Genomic DNA, 17394 nt, shown 5'->3' with positions numbered 1-17394 from the left:
CTCAGGTCAGCTTCACCCATTATCTTTAAATTTTGTTGATTTCCTCAAGGCGCTGAGATGTCAGATCTGCCCACAAGAGGGCGCGAGGCACACGGTTTTTGCCTCAAAGCGTTTTCAAATCCATTTGGAAGGCCCTGCAGGCAGTTTTGCCAGAATGCACCTCCTCGGTCAGATTTCTCCTGAACGACTGAACCACGGACTTCAGAGCTGGAAGTGTGTGTGTCAGTCACTCACTCATTGTCCGACTCTTTGCGACCCCACGGACTCTCCAGGTTCCTCTGTCCATGGGATTCTCATGGCGAGAATTACTGGAGTGGGTAGCCATTTCCTTTTTCAGGGGATCTTCTCAACCCAGGGGATCAAACCCACGTCTCTTGCATGGCAGGCAGATTCTTTACTGCCTGAGCCAGAAGAGACCCTGCAAAGGATGGGATGCGACCATCAGATTTTGCAGTTAACAGCCACAGAAGGCTAACTGAAGCTGGTGAGAGTGAGTGACTTGCAAAACCAACAGAGTGGCAGGGAACCGACTCCAGGAACATTCTCTGTGGAGTTGGATGGCCTGGCAGAAACAGTGTTTCTGGAAGGAAAAAAATAATGCATCAAGTGAGTTAACAGCAATGTGAAGCTGAAATGAAAGGATGCTGCTGGTGCGTGACTGTGTGTGTATGTGAGACAGACGTCGAAAAAAAGAGAGAGGAAAGAAAACACCAGATTCTGTACTGTTCCTTTCCTCTGGACCAGCTTGGTGGTGGTTTAGTCACTCGGTCACGTTTGACTTTTGCGACCTCATGGATTGTAGCCCACCAGGCTCCTCTGTCCATGGGATTCTCCAGGCAGGAATACTGGAGTGGGTTGTTACTTCCTTCTCCAGGGGATCTTCCCAACCCAGGGATCAAACCTGAGTCTCCTGTATCGCATGCAGATTCTTTACCACTGAGCCTTTTGGAGGACTGAAGTATTCAAGACTATATTTGACAGACTGAGCCCACACCCACAGCCCCTTTAAGGGACATCGTTCCACCCACCCCCCTGGGGTTCAGACACCCATATTTTGTCCTTCTCTCTCCTCTCCAGCCACACCTGACCCTAGGTGTCCAACCCTTCAACTGGCTGGACCTGTGGTTCATTGCCTGGTGGGGTGGTTGAACTGGGTCCCTTGTTCCCTGAGATGTAAGTTATCAAAAGATAGAGGTGATGAGGGGTGGGAGTTCCAGGTGACAAGTCACAAGGTGGAAAGGGGCAAGGGTGGCCTGAGTGACCACACCAGGCCAGAGGGTGAGGGGAAAGGATGGAGGTGTCCCAGAGCAGTACACACACCCCGAGAAGCCAAAGTGCTGTGAGAGGGGATGAAACCGCACGCCAGGGGAGGGCTAAAGGAGAGGGAGGGTTACTGCAACATTCTGTCCTCTGTGTTTTTTCAAAGCAAATTGTTTGGGTCTTTAGGCTGCCCTGATAGGTTAGTGGTAAAGAATCCGCCTGCAATGCAGGAGACACAGGAGACGGGGGTTCGATCCCTGGGTTGGGAAGATCCCCTGGAGGAGGAAATGGCAACCCACTCCAGGATTCTTGCCTGGAGAATCCCATGGACAGAGGAGCCTCGTAGGCTACAGTCCACTGGGCTGCAAAGAGTCGGACACGACTGAGGGACTGAGCACACACAAACTAGTTTCCTACAATTAAGTTGCTTAGTGAAGATGAAGTTTTGAAGGCACTGTCAGATTGGAAATCTTATGACAAAAGCGACTCTGACGGTGTGTTTATAGAGTGAAATCATATTGCAGGGGAGCCTGTGGGTGTGTGCGGGCTCAGGGGGCACAGCCTTCCTCCCCTCCCCCTCCTCCCCCTCCCTCCCCTCCCCCACCCCTTCCTCTTTCCTCTTTCTCTTCCTCTTTCTCCTTTACTTTCTCTTTCTCTCCCTACTTCTCCTTCTCCTCCTTGGCTCTAATACCTTAATTTTTAAAATCTTTCATATTTTGAAATAGTTTCCACATTACAGAAAGTTGCATTCTGCTGCCCACCTGCCCTGACAGCTTCAGGGCTGACTCCCTTTTGTCTTTCAAATTTGAGCTCAAACATCCCCACTTTCTGGCTCCCCAGGTGGCGCTAACGGTAAGGAACCCCCTTGCCAGTGCAGGTGACAGGCGTGTAAGAGACTCGGGGTTGATCCCGGGCTTAGGAAGATCCCCTGGAGGACGGCAAGGCAACCCATTCCAGTATTCTTGTCCGGAGAATCCCATGGACAGGGGAGCCTGGTGGGCTCCGAGTTGCAGAGTCACTGGACACGCAAAGGACATGACTGAAGCGACTGAGCACAGCACAGCACATCACCACTTTGAGACAGCTCGTCACTCTTAACTTCTTGTTAAGGGAATTTATATAAGGATACACAGGGCAATCGGGGAGGGTGAAGGGATCCAGTGTTGCCTAACTGAGTCAAGGAGTTGGCAGGTTTTGCACAAGGACACTCCTGCTAAAAGTGGGGGTTGGAGGGCTGTGACGAAAGACCTGGAGCAGCGAGCTCTGGCAATAAATACAATATTAGGAAAATGTGGGCCACTTGCTTGAAGAAGTTGTGAGACTATTAATTGTATCTGTGGGCACATGGGGGGAAAAGTCACCATGAAGGATAAAAACTCTGTTTGTGGTGGACATGCACCACGAACAGGCATCATGTCTCAATGTATCCTGCTTGCATGGGTTGTGAAACTGGAGTCAAGAAGCGACCCTGCAAACCAGCCCAGAGCCACCGAAAGCTCTAGCATGCACGCACGTGTGCGTCCTCAGTTGTGTCTGACTCTTTGTGACCCCATGGACTGTAGCTCGCCAGGCTCCTCTGTCCTCGGAATTCTCCAGGCAGGAATACTGGAGTGGGTTACCAATTCCTTCTCCAGGGAAAGTGCTAGAGCTGTGGCCAAAACAAATGTAAGATTTTCTTAACCCAGGGCTCACTGGGACTCCCACTGAAAAGAAACCCTTAGTAAAGGTGAGTGCAGTTAAAAAATAGTCTACTCAAAAGAGGAAATTAGGGACTTCCCTTGTGGTCCAGCGGCTAAGACTCCACACTCTCAGAGCAGGGGCCCAGGTCTGATTGCTGGACAGGGAACTAGACCCCACATGCCACAACTGAGGGTTCTCACGATGCAACTAAAAACAAAATATCCTGTGTACCACGGCTAAGACCTGGTACAGCCAAATAAATAAACAGTTATTTTATTTTATTTTATTTTTTTGATGTTTATTTATTTATTTTTAATTTTATTTTATTTTTAAACTTTACAATATTGTATTAGTTTTGCCAAATATCGAAATGAATCCGCCACAGGTATACCTGTGTTCCCCATCCTGAACCCTCCTCCCTCCTCCCTCCCCATACCCTCCCTCTGGGTCGTCCCAGTGCACCAGCCCCAAGCATCCAGTATCGTGCATCGAACCTGGACTGGCATCTCGTTTCATACATGATATTATACATGTTTCACTGCTATTCTCCCAAATCTCCCCACCCTCTCCCTCTCCCACAGAGTCCATAAGACTGGTCTATACATCAGTGTCTCTTTTGCTGTCTCATACACAGGGTTATTGTTACCATCTTTCTAAATTCCATATATATGCGTTAGTATACTGTATTGGTGTTTTTCTTTCTGGCTTACTTCACTCTGTACAATAGGTTCCAGTTTCATCCATCTCATTAGAACTGATTCAAATGTATTCTTTTTAATGGCTGAGTAATACTCCATTGTGTATATGTACCACTGCTTTCTTATCCATTCATCTGCTGATGGGCATCTAGGTTGCTTCCATGTCCTAGCTATTATAAACAGTGCTGCGATGAACATTGGGGTACACGTGTCTCTTTCCCTTCTGGTTTCCTCAGTGTGTATGCCCAGAAGTGGGATTGCTGGATCATAAGGCAGTTCTATTTCCAGTTTTTTAAGGAATCTCCACACTGTTCTCTATAGTGGCTGTACTAGTTTGCATTCCCACCAACAGTGTAAGAGGGTTCCCTTTTTTCCACACCCTCTCCAGCATTTATTGCTCGTAGACTTTTGGATCGCAGCCATTCTGACTGGCGTGAAATGGTACCTCATAGTGGTTTTGATTTGCATTTCTCTGATAATGAGTGATGTTGAGCATCTTTTCATGTGTTTGTTAGCCATCTGTATGTCTTCTTTGGAGAAATGTCTATTTAGTTCTTTGGCCCATTTTTTGATTGGGTCATTTATTTTTCTGGAGTTGAGCTGTAGGAGTTGCTTGTATATTTTTGAGATTAATTGTTTGTCCGTTGCTTCATTTGCTATTATTTTCTCCCATTCTGAAGGCTGCCTTTTCACCTTGCTAATAGTTTCCTTTGTTGTGCGAAGCTTTTAAGTTTAATTAGGTCCCATTTGTTTATTTTTGCTTTTATTTCCAATATTCTGGGAGGTGGGTCATAGAGGATGCTGCTGTGATGTATGTCGGAGAGTGTTTTGCCTGTGTTCTCCTCTAGGAGTTTTATAGTTTCTGGTCTTACGTTGAGATCTTTAATCCATTTTGAGTTTATTTTTGTGTATGGTGTTAGAAAGTGTTCTAGTTTCATTCTTTTACAAGTGGTTGACCAGTTTTCCCAGCACCACTTGTTAAAGAGATTGTCTTTAATCCATTGCATATTCTTGCCTCCTTTGTCAAAGATAAGGTGTCCATATGTGCGTGGATTTATCTCTGGGCTTTCTATTTTGTTCCATTGATCAATATTTCTGTCTTTGTGTTTTGGCTGTGCTGGGTCTTCCTTGCTGCAGGGGCTACTCTCTAGTTGCGGTGCTGGCTTCTCACCGTGGTGGCTTCTCTCCTGGTGGAGCACAGGCTCCAGGGCACAGGGCTTCAGAAGTTGTGGCTTGTGGGCTCAGCAGTTGCGGCTCCCAGGGTCCAGAGCACAGGCTCAACGGTGGTGGCGCATGGGCTTAGTTGCTCTGTGGTATGTGGGGTATTTCCAGACCAGAGATCGAACCCGTGTCTCCTGCATTGGCAGGTGGATTCTCTACTGCTGAGTCACCAGGGGAGCCCTATTCCTGCTTTCTTAAAGCAGTCTTTACATTATCTTTTGGAAGACAGAGCTTTTTGCAGGACACACCTCATAGTATTATCTGGGGGTAGAATATGCTCTAACAAAACCAGCCAAAGCAGAAAGCCAGCTTCCTTTTGGAGTGTAGCTTCTCTCCTGCTGCTTCTCAATTGCTTTGAGCTACTTTGGTTAGAAAACAATGGCTTCATTTGGGAGTCATCCCACTTGGGAATTCAAATGTCCTCTAAAATGGCTGATAAGCTGATTTTTTTTTTTTCTTTTGCCTGATTGTACTTTTTAGTTAGAGTGGCCCTCTCGTGCTGCATCAGACACTGTTTGCCAGGAAAGGGTTGAGAGGGTGTCAACTCTGAGGTTCCGCGGTGCCTGGCAGGGGTGGCAGACGGTTTGTGATCTCTGCCCCTTGCAACACCCAACATCCTGTTTGATGCAACCCTTTGATGCAGAGTGAAAGGCAGCAAGCGCCTCTATTTGACCCACTTCCTTATTCTCGAGGACAGGTATTGGGATTGCATGTGTGATAACTGGGTATTCATTATGTCGCATTAAATTCTTAGCACGTGGAGATACCACAACATGACCATTGGCAGTGATGGGTTTTTATTAAAAAAGGAGAAAAGGCAGAGTGAGGCTCCACCTAGTTTTGACACAGAACTTGCCCACTTGCTTCCATTCACATGGATCTGTCGCCCTCAGCTTCTCCGGTGACACCGATGCTGGTGGGGATCCACTGGCTGTTGAGAAGAGGAACAAACTTTTTTCTGGTTCTTCAGTGTACAGGAGCTGCTTCTGTTTCTGGAACAGCTCTGGAAATGTGGGATACTTTAAGCTTCCCCCTTTTCTAATTTTTTTTAAAGAATAAAACAACTAAATCTGGCTCCAGGTAAAATAGTGAAGCATTTAATTCCTTTCCTTAGGATTTGTACCGTGTTTGCTCCCCCAAATAGAAAGACTACAAAAGTAAACTAGTAGAAAACGGGAGATTTCTAAGAGAGAGTTAAAATAATCACGACAAAGCACCCATTTACCCTGCCAAGTGATTCTATATTTTAAAGTACAATCCTCAGTGTTTTGATGAGTATGTGGTAGAAAAGATGATGTTGACTGCTGGTGTGTTCATGAGTAGGGGCATGAATTTTCCAGAAAGCAGAGTGACTTTCTGTATTAAGAGCCTTCAGCAAGTTTATACATATACATACATACATATATATATATATATATGAAATGATACTATTCAGAATATATCCTTTTTAAACTCATCCTTTCAGTTTCCTTGTGTCTAAAATAGAGATATTAACAGGGACTATTTCACAGAGTGATTTGAGAATTAACTTCTGGAAAACTAGCACACAAATGTGTGCTTGACAATTGCTAGGCATAATTACTGATGAAAAACTAAGCATCTTTTCAGATAAAAATTATTACAATATGGTGGCCTGAAAATTTGGAGTATTGTTACTCTATGTTCTAGAGCAAACCTAAATACCACTTTAGGATGAGATCTCTGGTCTACTCCCTGCCCATTCACTTCTGGAAATAGATCTCTTTAAATGTCTCAAAGTTATGTAAACTGGAACTTTCAATTTAATTCAGACATATTGCCATAAAAAGGGGTGAGGATTTCTTCGACATGAAACTATACACATAAGCTTTATGGGTTGCTTTTAGGGTAATCTTCGTGTTCTGAGGGAGCATTCGAGCGAACACTGAGTGCCTGAAACTGTGTGTTTCATGTGAGCTGATGAAGCTTTCTAAGCGGCAGGTTTGTAGGATCAGGCTCTGGATCTCTTTGAAGGTTTTCAAAGGTCTTTGAAGACCAGCCTTCTTGGCCCCCAAGGAAAGGCGGTTCAGATTAGCCTTGGCTGGTAATGATGGGGCTGTGGTTAGGATGAGCAAGTCAAGGCCTGTTGTGAAAGAAAAGAGAATTCGGCTGTTTTGGAAGGTAGTAAAGTGAGTGTTCAACAGGAACTCACAGAAAATAGGGAAGAGAGCACTGCAAGCAGTGTTTCCGGGATGGAGAGCTAGTCACCTGGCACTTGAGAAAGAGGGAATGGTCAGAATGGGGAAGGGCTGCCTGAAAGCGAGAGGAGGGTAGACTAATCGACCTGTCCCGGGTCCTTCTTAGGGCACTTCTTATGCATCTAGAAGCCTCCTTGAATGGTGTCTTCAATCACGGATCCTCAAGCCTTCTTCACACGCTTGGAGACTTCTGTCCCCTCCACCTCAGAGCTGGGTATAGAGTAAACCTGGGCTTCACCTGCCCTCTGCTTTGTCAACTGAAAGATTAGATCCTCAGGCTGGGATGGTGCTTAATGGTATCCCCATTACCATTATAAGGTGCATTGTCGTTCAGTTGCTAAGTCGTGTCTGATTCTTTGTGACCGCATGGACTGTAGCACGCCAGGCTCCTCTGTCCTCCTAGAGGAGGACTCTCTCCCAGAGTTTGCTCAAGTTCAAGTCCATATATAAGGTAATATGGTTTTCCTATTTTTTTAAAAACCTATTTGTCTTTTACACAGGATGTGCTCTCTGCTTGCGTCCACTGGGAACTACAAATAGCTGTAATTCCATTTGCACTGTAAAAAGCGGGTCGAAGAGACAGATCCAGTGGTTACGATAACAAACAGCCTCTGTTATTATAATGGAATGAAAGCAGCTGCAATCTAAATTCAGGGTTGTTTGAGGGGTCTTTGAGAAGTTGCCAAAAGGACTACTAGAGATCATTTGGGGTCTCTTTCTCAGTGGTCTTGCCAAGTGGAAAGGGAAAATGAAATTGAAAAGTTCCGGTTAAGGCAATTCTGCCTATGATACATGATGTTACAAAAAAGTGCCCTTGTCTGCATGCTGTTTCAAGGACTGTCTATTATTGTGCTTTTGGGGCCAAGAGAATCTTCAGTTAAGGTCAACTGAAAATCTGGTGTCTGAGCATTTATCTCCCAATTAGATAATGGCTTTTTGTAACTGTCTCTGCATCTGCCCTAGGCCTTATGGAGACTATTGATCTGTGTGCTGGGCCAAGTTTTGCATTGCTATAAATTACTCGGGTAATTCTTACTTTTTAGTGCCTCACTCCTTAAATTAAAAGTTTATGACCGAAGCAAGAGTAACTCAGGGATCAAAAAATGCAATTAGTGTACATCTTTTTTTAGTACAAAAAAAAACCTTTTACTAAAACCTATATGGATTGAACTAAAAAAAGGAAGAAAATCAAGCTGATGATTATCTGTACAGTTTTAAATTAGCCCATGGTTCTTACTGAACTTTTTAAAATTATGTTAAGTGGCCTGAGTTCCTGAAAAATATGCCAGTTGTCCCCATAAAGTTCCAACTGTGGCTTCTGCAGAATTTCCTAATGTCAACTTTCTGTCTTTGAAACAGTAAAAATTTAATTGGTTCAGCTTTTCCAAGTGATCAACATATTCAGGCTTCCCAGGTGGCTCTAGTGGTAAAGAGACAGGCTGCCAATGTGGAAGTGTTAAGAGACGCAGGTTCAATCCCCGGGTTGGGAAGATCCCCTGGAGGAGAGCATGGCAACCCACTCCAGTGTTCTTGCCTGGAGAATCCCAGGGACGGGGGAGCCTGGTGGGCTGCCATCTATGGGGTCGCACAGAGTCGGACACGACTGAAGTGACTTAGCAGCAGCAGCAGCAGCAGCAGCAGGAGTGAGTTAGCATGCATACAAACATATTCAGCAATTGTTAAGGAGGGTCAAACAACATTTCAAAACTAATGAGACATTTTGAGGAGACTTATCCTTATTCTTTTGATGAAAGTGAAAGAAGAGAGTGAAAAAGTTGGCTTAAAGCTCAACATTCAGAAAACGAAGATCATGGCATCTGGTCCCATCACTTCATGGGAAATAGATGGGGAAACAGTGGAAACAGTGTCAGACTTTATTTTTTTGGGCTCCAAAATCACTGCAGATGGTGACTGCAGCCATGAAATTAAAAGATGCTTACTCCTTGGAAGAAAAGTTACTACCAACCTAGATAGCATATGGAAAAGCAGAGACATGACTTTGCCAACAAAGGTCCGTCTAGTCAAGGCTGTGGTTTTTCCAGTAGTCATGTATGGATGTGAGAGTTGGACTGTGAAGAAAGCAGAGCACCAAAGAATTGATGCTTTTGAACTGTGGTGTTGGAGAAGACTCTTGAGAGTCCCTTGGACTGCAAGGAGATCCAACCAGTCCATTCTGAAGGAGATCAGCCCTGGGATTTCTTTGGAAGGAATGATGCTAAAGCTGAAACTCCAGTACTTTGGCCACCTCATGCGAAGAGTTGACTCCTTGGAAAAGACCCTGATGCTGGGAGGGATTGGGGGCAGGAGGAGAAGGGGATGACAGAGGATGAGATGGCTGGATGGCATCACTGACTCCATGGATGTGAGTTTGAGTGAACTCCGGGAGGTGGTGATGGACAGGGAGGCCTGGTGTGCTGCGATTCATGGGGTCGCAAAGAGTCGGACACAACTGAGCGACTGAACTGAACTGAACTAAACTGATCCTTATTCTTCTCACACTCTGGGTGCCAGGAAATATCCTTTCCAATTGTAGAAGCAGCTGGGGTGGAAATCCTCTCAGAAGGGACCCTGCACCCATGCAGTGTCCGTGGGCCATGAGGGCCCAATGGTGAGGGCGCTGCAGCTGCTTTTTTGAGCAAGTGGGAACCAGCGAAGGTGGAAGTAGTGGCCACGGATTAACTTGACCCTTTTTCTGCTCATACAACCCTTTATATCCACATCTAAGGACTGGTTTTTTTTAACTTTTTACTATTCACTCATTTATTCATCTGTGCCAGTTGCAGTGTGCAGGATTTTTAGTTGCGGCATGTGAACTCTTAGTTGCAGCATGTGAGATCTAGTTCCCTGACCAGGGGTCGAACCTACCTAGGTCCCCTGCATTGGGAGTGAGGAATCTTAGCCACTTCCACCACCAGAAAAGTCTCTAGAGCTTTGCAGATGAAGCACATGGTGCTCATTATCTAGTAGGTGCTCAATAAATCACTGATGACTTGAACCAGCTGAAAAAAATTAGTTTGAAAGTCTTATTTAAATAATAGTGAATGTGACTATTATTTGTTTTCTTCCTCCCTTACCAAAAAAAAAAAAAAACACTAATCTTCAGGTCTCACTGGAAGTATGAGCAAGACCTGTTGAATCCTTTGACCACCTACATATATATGTTCCCCAGCCACCATTTTCTGGTCAAATATATAGCAATTCTTATTGGTGGGAAAATAGAGATTTCCAAAACATGTTAGAAAAAGTGGTTAGGTAGTAAAAATGGGCTGGCACTCTTGATTTGTGGAGGTATGGATTTCTGAGCGGAGAAGGCAATGGCACCCCACTCCAGTACTCTTGCCTGGAAAATCCCATGGACAGAGGAGCCTGGAAGGCAGCAGTCCATGGGGTTGCCAAGAGTCGGACATGACTGAGCGACTTCACTTTGACTTTTCACTTTCATGCATTGGAGAGGGAAATGGCAACCCACTCCAGTGTTTTTGCCTGGAGAATCCCAGGGACAGGGGAGCCTGGTGGGCTGCTGTCTATGGGGTTGCGCAGAGTCTGACACGACTGAAGTGACTCAGCAGCAGCAGCAGCAGGATTTCTGAGATTAATTGCACTGGGAACATTTGCACTGCTGGCCTAGCCAAAGGAATCCTATTTAAAGATTAGAAGTGCTTAACTAAGCACATCTTGGAGAAAATAGAAAGAAGAATCAATTTTCTGTCATTAATCTTTATATCATCTCCCCCTACTCAATGTAATGAAAACAACAAAAATAATCAGAGATCCTCAACTGACATTCAGTCAACTGGAAGCATCACTGTGTCAAGAATTTTAAAAAAGAAGTTGGAAAATATGTTTAAAATCTGTTTAAAAAAACAAACCATAGGACTCCCCTGGTGGTCCGGTGGCTGACTTTTCCTCCCAGGTGGCACTAATGGTAAAGAATCCCCCTGCCAGCGAAGGAGGTGCGAGAGACTCGGATTCCATCTCTGGGTCAGGAAGATCCCCTGAAGTAAGGAGTAGCAGCCCGCTCCAGTATTCTGGTCTGGAAAATTCCATGGACAAGGAGGCTGGTGGGCTACCTTCCATGGGGTTGCAGAGTCAGACACAACGGAGCATGCATGCGTGAAGTGCGAGCAGTCCATTGCAGGCAGCAGGAGCTCCATCCCTGGTTGGGGAGCAAAGATCCCGCATAACTTGTGACCAGAAAACCAAACATAAATAGCAGAAGCAATAGTCTGACAAATTCAACAAAGACTTTAAAAGTGACTTAAATGAAAAAAAAAAATCTTGAAAAAACAAAAACCCAAAACATAACTCTCTTGAAGGCAGATATGGAACAGAAGTGAGGACTGGGCTGGGGCTGAGGAGCCACATACTGATGTTCAAAGTAAGAGCTACCCTTTTCTGAGCCCCAACTCTTGCCAGGTCCCATATTAGGGGTCTTAGCAGTCCTATATCGAGTGGAGGAGCTTTGGGCCTCTCACCTTTTCCTGGCCTTTTTTGAAGGATGGACTCTGAATCTCGGCTTTGGGACAGGAGAGAATTGACTCCTTTCCCCGCACCAGCCCTGCTGCATAGCAGCTGCCCAAGTGGTGGTGTCTGCTGGCTAGAACAACTCTGCACACATATGTGGCTTTCCAACCAAGCATCAGCCCTCGCTGCCAGAAAGTGGGAGGAGAGAGAGGTTGGGGAGGGATGGATCATTACCAGAGGAGGGTGGTTGGGCTGTGGAGCGCCTGCTCACCACAGGACACTTGTCTGCCCTTTGTGAGCAAGCCAGAAGGGATCTGGCCCCCGAGCCTGCAGGCAGCAGAGCCCTGGGGGTGGGGGACCACCTGGAATGCTCATTGAAACTGCCCCAGCCAGGGCTGGAGAAAGCCCCGGAAGGTGAAGCTTCCCCACCCCAACCTCTGCTATCTCAGTGACAGTGAGTGACCCAATGGAGAACCTTCAGATGTCATTCATGGAGTGTTGTAAGAAGGGCAGTATATGTAAGTCAGATTATCAAGAGTCCAGGCTCAGGGTGTAGGATGACAGGTGTATGAAAAAACCCAAAGCACTGCCTCTATGGGCAGGTTATGGTTAAACTGGTTAAACAGTGACATCAGTGAGTGACCTCTGACCAGGAGATGTCACACACTCCTTAAATTCTAAGCAGCAGACTTCCCTGGTGGTTCAGTGGTGAAGAGTCCGCCTGCCAATGCAGGAGCCATGGGTTCGATCTCTGATCTGGGAAGATCCCCATGCTGTGGAGCAACTAAGCCCGTGTGCCATATAGTTGTATATATTAAAATAATTTCATCTCATCAGGTTTCATTAGAAATAACATTTTAGTTTTAATTGCACTTTAAAGTTATGCCATACATGAAACAATTCTATGCCTTTCTAAAATTGTTTGTTATATCAAAATGCCCTTTTACCTTCCTCTTCAGTTCAGTTCAGTCGCTCAGTCGTGTCCGACTCTTTGAGACCCCATGAATTGCAGCACGCCAGGCCTCCCTGTCCATCACCAACTCCCGGAATCCTCAAGTTCTACTGTATGCATATGTTGCTTTGCAATGTAATTTTGTACTTTATTTTCTTGCCGGACCATTACTGAAAGCCTAATGAATGCTGACACGGGCCTATGGATTCAGGCTTTACGAGATGGTGGTCAAGATAATTGAAAGATGGTACCAATTTTCTAAGAGCCTGGGTAATGAATTCAAACAACTAAATATAGTATTGGAATTAATCCTTTATTCCCCAAAGCAATCCGCAATTAAGACAGTTGGCACTGGACAAATTTCCATAGAAATGCACATATATTGAGAACCTGGCTGCATGACTTTGAATCCATATAGGCTCAAGCCCCACCAATGACTAAGACCAATTGTAAGATGAATCCTTTTTGCAAAGGATTTTAACATTTTTCTTTTTAGACTAAACATGCTCTGAAAGAAATTTTCTAGATCTTTTTCGAAATCCTCAAATACTTTTTTACTAATCCTTCTCAAAAAAATATTCTGAGAAGATTCCCTAACAATCACAAACGTTCATAAGGAGCTAGGATTACAAAGAGGATTCATGTGAGAAGACATCTCCACACAGAAACTGTGCTCTTAAAGACATGAATGATTGTATATGTCAACTTTAATGGTTTTTAAAGTGGGATTCATACATCACTGTAGGATTCATCAATTCAGGATTTAGAGATATTCTTTTTTCAGGAACATGATCGAAAACAATGTTGCTTTCCTTTACTTTCCTATAGCAGGAAGAGGAACAGACATAAAATATAACAGGAAGCTGTGTTACTCCAAAAACATCGTAGGATCGGATGATGCGAAAGCCTTCACCGAACATTGGACCATGACACCACTCGCATTGTGATGTGCTGCAATGAAGGAAACATGACTGTCTACTAGAGGAAAGACATTTTGCTTGAGGCTATGTCAGACTCAAAGCAGTATGAAACATGGCCTTTCCCATTATTGATCTTGCCCTCTCTCTGAGGATTTGACATACACAAGTGAAAAATTAAATGCTAAAAAAAATCTGTACAAAATAATCCTAATTTTCTAGAATAGGAAAGTATAGCTTTAGAGTAAGAAAACACCCTAAGGACAATTCCCACAAAATGTGTATAAAATAATCCTAATTTTCTAAAACAGGAAAGTATAGCTGCTCCTATATGTGACCACAGGGAATTTTTCTGTATTTTCCAAATTTTTTGTAATACATACATATCTTATTTATCACTCAAAATAAATATATATGTTGTTTTAAAGACAAAGGGACTATTATAACCTAGTGTAGGATTAGTAGCCACACGTATATATTCCGTGTCTGTGAGGTGCATATATATTCCACAGTCCATGGAGTCACAGAGTCAGACATGACTGAGCACACACGCACGCAGGCATATTTCTAAAGGCTCACAGTTCAGTTCAGTTGCTCAGTCGTGTCCAACTCTTTGCGACCCCATGAATCACAGCACACCAGGCCTCCCTGTCCATCACAAACTCCTGGAGTGCACTCAGACTCATATCCATCGAGTCAGTGATGCCATCCAGCCATCTCATCCTCTGTCATCCCCTTCTCCTCCTGCCCCCAATCCCTCCCAGCATCAGAGTCTTTTCCAAGGAGTCAACTCTTCGCATGAGGTGGCCAAAGTACTGGAGTTACAGCTTTAGCATCATTCCTTCCAAAGAAATCCCAGGGCTGATCTCCTTCAGAATGGACTGGTTGGATCTCCCTGCAGTCCAAGGGACTCCCAAGAGTCTTCTCCAACACCACAGTTCAAAAGCATCAATTCTTCGGTGCTCAGCCTTCTTCACAGTCCAACTCTCATATCCATACATGACCACAGGAAAAACCACAGTCTTGACTAGATGGACCTTTGTTAGCAAAGTAATGTCTCTGCTTTTGAATATGCTGTCCAGGTTGGTCATAACTTTCCTTCCAAGGAGTAAGCGTCTTTTAATTTCATGGCTGCAGTCACCATCTGCAGTGATTTTGGAGCCCCAAAAAATAAAGTCTGACACTGTTTCCCCATCTATTTCCCATGAAGTGATGGGACCAGATGCCATGATCTTCGTTTTCTGAATGTTGAGCTTTAAGCCAACTTTTTCACTCTCCACTTTGACTTTCATCAAAAGGCTTTTGAGTTCCTCTTCACTTTCTGCCATAAGGGTGGTTTCTTCTGCATATCTGAGGTTATTGATATTTCTCCCGTCAATCTTGATTCCAGCTTGTGCTTCTTCCAGTCCAGTGTTTCTCATGATGTACTCTGCATATAAGTTAAATAAGCAGGGTGACAATATACAGCCTTGATGTACTCCTTTTCCTATTTGGAACCAGTCTGTTGTTCCATGTCCAGTTCTAACTATTGCTTCCTGACCTGCATACAGATTTCTCAAGAAGCAGGTCAGGTGGTCTGGGATTCCCATCTCTTTCAGAATTTTCCACAGTTTATTGTGATCCACACAGTCAAAGGCTTTGACATAGTCAATGAAGCAGAAATAGATGTTTTTCTGGAACTCTCTTGCTTTTTCCATGATCCAGCAGATGTTGGCAATTTGATCTCTGGTTCCTCTGCCTTTTCTAAAACAAGCTTGAACATCAGGAAGTTCACAGTTCACATATTGCTGAAGCCTGGCTTGGAGAATTTTGAGCATTACTTTACTAGCGTATGAGATGAGTGCAATTGTGCGGTAGTTTAAGCATTCTTTGGCATTGCCTTTCTTTGGGATTGGAATGAAAACTGACCTTTTCCTGATAGGTCAGTTAAAAAAAGACACCGGCTCATTAGTACTTTTAACAGTAGCACATGAACGGACTATTCACAGAAGTAGAAATTTGAACGTCCAAGAACCTCCAAAAAAATAAAATTTCATTAGTAATTGGGGAATACAAAACAAAATAACAAAGGAATGTGTTCAGTCGTGTCTGAGTCTTGTGACCCCACGGACTGTAGCCCACCAGGCTCCTCTGTCTATGGAATTTTCCAGACAAGGATATGGAGCAGGTTGCCATTTCCTCCTCCAGGGGATCTTCCCAACCCAGGGATTTGAACCCAAGTCTCCTGCATTGGCAGGTGGATTCTTTACTATTGAGTCACCAGGAAAGCCTCGTGGTTCACAGAAAAGACTTAACTAAAACTGTATAGAAGTTGCCAGCTCCATCTCCGCAATCCGTCCTTCACCTTAGATTTAAGTAATAGCTTGAGAGTATTAGAAGATCGGCTGAATATATTATTATGCCAGAAAAGCCAGAGGAACAATCTAAAGAATTGCATGTGTGGTGTGGTGTGGTGTGAGGTGTGTGTGTTGTAACTATAAAACTATCATCTGGCCCTATAATAAACTGTATTTTAAAAGCTTAAAAGTGTGTCTTGTAAAAAGGACTTCAGAATTTGCTCACCATTTTAGTAACTTCTGGATTTCCTCTGGGATCACATTATAATATTTATGTAGATTATTCTTTAGAAAGAACAAAGCTGCAATTTGAGTAAGATGTTGTGGATCATTCATAGAGTTCTCTTTCCAAAAAATAGGATTAGTGAAATTATTCTCAAATAGGATTTTTTTCAGGTTAAGCTTTAAAATTCCATGTGGAAAGCTAGTCAGTTCGTTTCCATCAACCATCAATTTTTCAAGTGATCTGCAAACAAAGGAAACCATATTTTAAAAGGAAAAAGTGGACATCTGTCCCCGTGTGCCCCAAAATTGGTATAAAACTTAGTAGTAATAAAATATGAGTGTCAAGTATTTCCTTAAAATCCAGAGATTTAACTTAAAAAGCAACCAACTGATATATTACGCAAATTAGCGCATTTGTGTAAAGGGTAGCGTTAAAGCACATGTTTTGTGCAACAAGTCATCACTGTGGAAAAAGAAAGAATCACAAACATAGCAGAGTGAATGTTATACTACATAACGTATAATATAATAGGGATACAAAGAAAATTTATTTTCATAGACAAATTAAACATCAACACATGCATTTTGTTTCATTCAGGGGAGAAGTCTCAACTATTAGTTGAGGCAGCAATGGGGGGGGGGAGACAGACCATTGTGTTAGGTGAAGCTTTTTATAAAATATTAAGGAAAAAATGTGTTTATGAATTTTAGGGAAGGAAAGATAGCCAGTAATAGACTTGGAAAATTCAGTGGAGTTCCAAAATTAACAAGGGAGAAAAAAAAAAAAAGAGAGAACAAATAGCATCTTGAAAAAAAAAATCTCCAAAAAAAAAGAAAGAGATATGAAAAGGAGAAAGTGAAGAGACAGTAAATACAATGTTAAACAGAAGGCAAAAAATTAAATATATCAGCCATAACAAATATGAACAGGCTGAATTCTTCTATGAAAATATGAAAATTGTTACACAGGAAATTAAATAATTGGTCAAAATATTAGAAAAGCAGAAATAAAATGATCAAATTTTACTAAAGATAATAATGCTCCTTAGAAATCAACTAAAATCTAGTAAAAGGCATTCAGAGATAAGATAATATTTACATAGTTTGATTTTAAATGAATGTAAAGAAGTAAATAACTGTATTTTGCTCTATCCTTAAGGGGCATATGTCTTGTGGGTACTTACTACTTGCAAAGTACCTGAGTTTCTGGATATCATTTGGAATAAAAGCAATACTATTGTAGGAAATATCAAGTTCCTCAAGATAACGCAAGCAAAATAGCCTTTAATAGAAAGAGAAAATGAATTGTAAAAATGTTTATATGCTTATCATTACTGGATATAAATCATTTCATTCCTCAGTAGGTGGAAGTACAGAGATAAATCATATATTTTTAAGATCTTGAAACTTATACAAATAGGCTTT

The 17394-nt window shown here is 43.2% G+C and overlaps 1 protein-coding gene across 2 annotated transcripts in view; it reads right to left on the bottom strand.

Annotated features, from left to right (window-relative positions):
* Positions 1-13180: 13180 nt before the first annotated feature.
* LRRC63 (leucine rich repeat containing 63) overlaps positions 13181-17394 on the bottom strand; it is a 34189-nt gene continuing 29975 nt past the window's right edge. For both annotated transcript variants that reach the window (XM_086328941.1, XM_086328942.1), the window contains 3 exons: positions 17168-17251; positions 15971-16210; positions 13181-15422 (listed from right to left, as the gene is read on the bottom strand). In XM_086328941.1, coding sequence (XP_086185067.1) covers positions 15365-15422; positions 15971-16210; positions 17168-17251 — 382 coding nt within the window. In that variant the 3' untranslated portion in view covers positions 13181-15364. The remainder of the gene's footprint in view (positions 15423-15970; positions 16211-17167; positions 17252-17394) is intronic.

This window comes from Bos grunniens, chromosome 12 (genome assembly GCF_055505025.1).
Source record: "Bos grunniens cultivar Pamir isolate PY7600 chromosome 12, Bosgru_T2T1.0, whole genome shotgun sequence".
Taxonomy (NCBI): domain Eukaryota; kingdom Metazoa; phylum Chordata; class Mammalia; order Artiodactyla; family Bovidae; genus Bos; species Bos grunniens.
The sequence above is the reverse complement of the archived record's forward strand: the minus strand, read 5'-3'. Positions and strand labels throughout refer to the sequence as shown.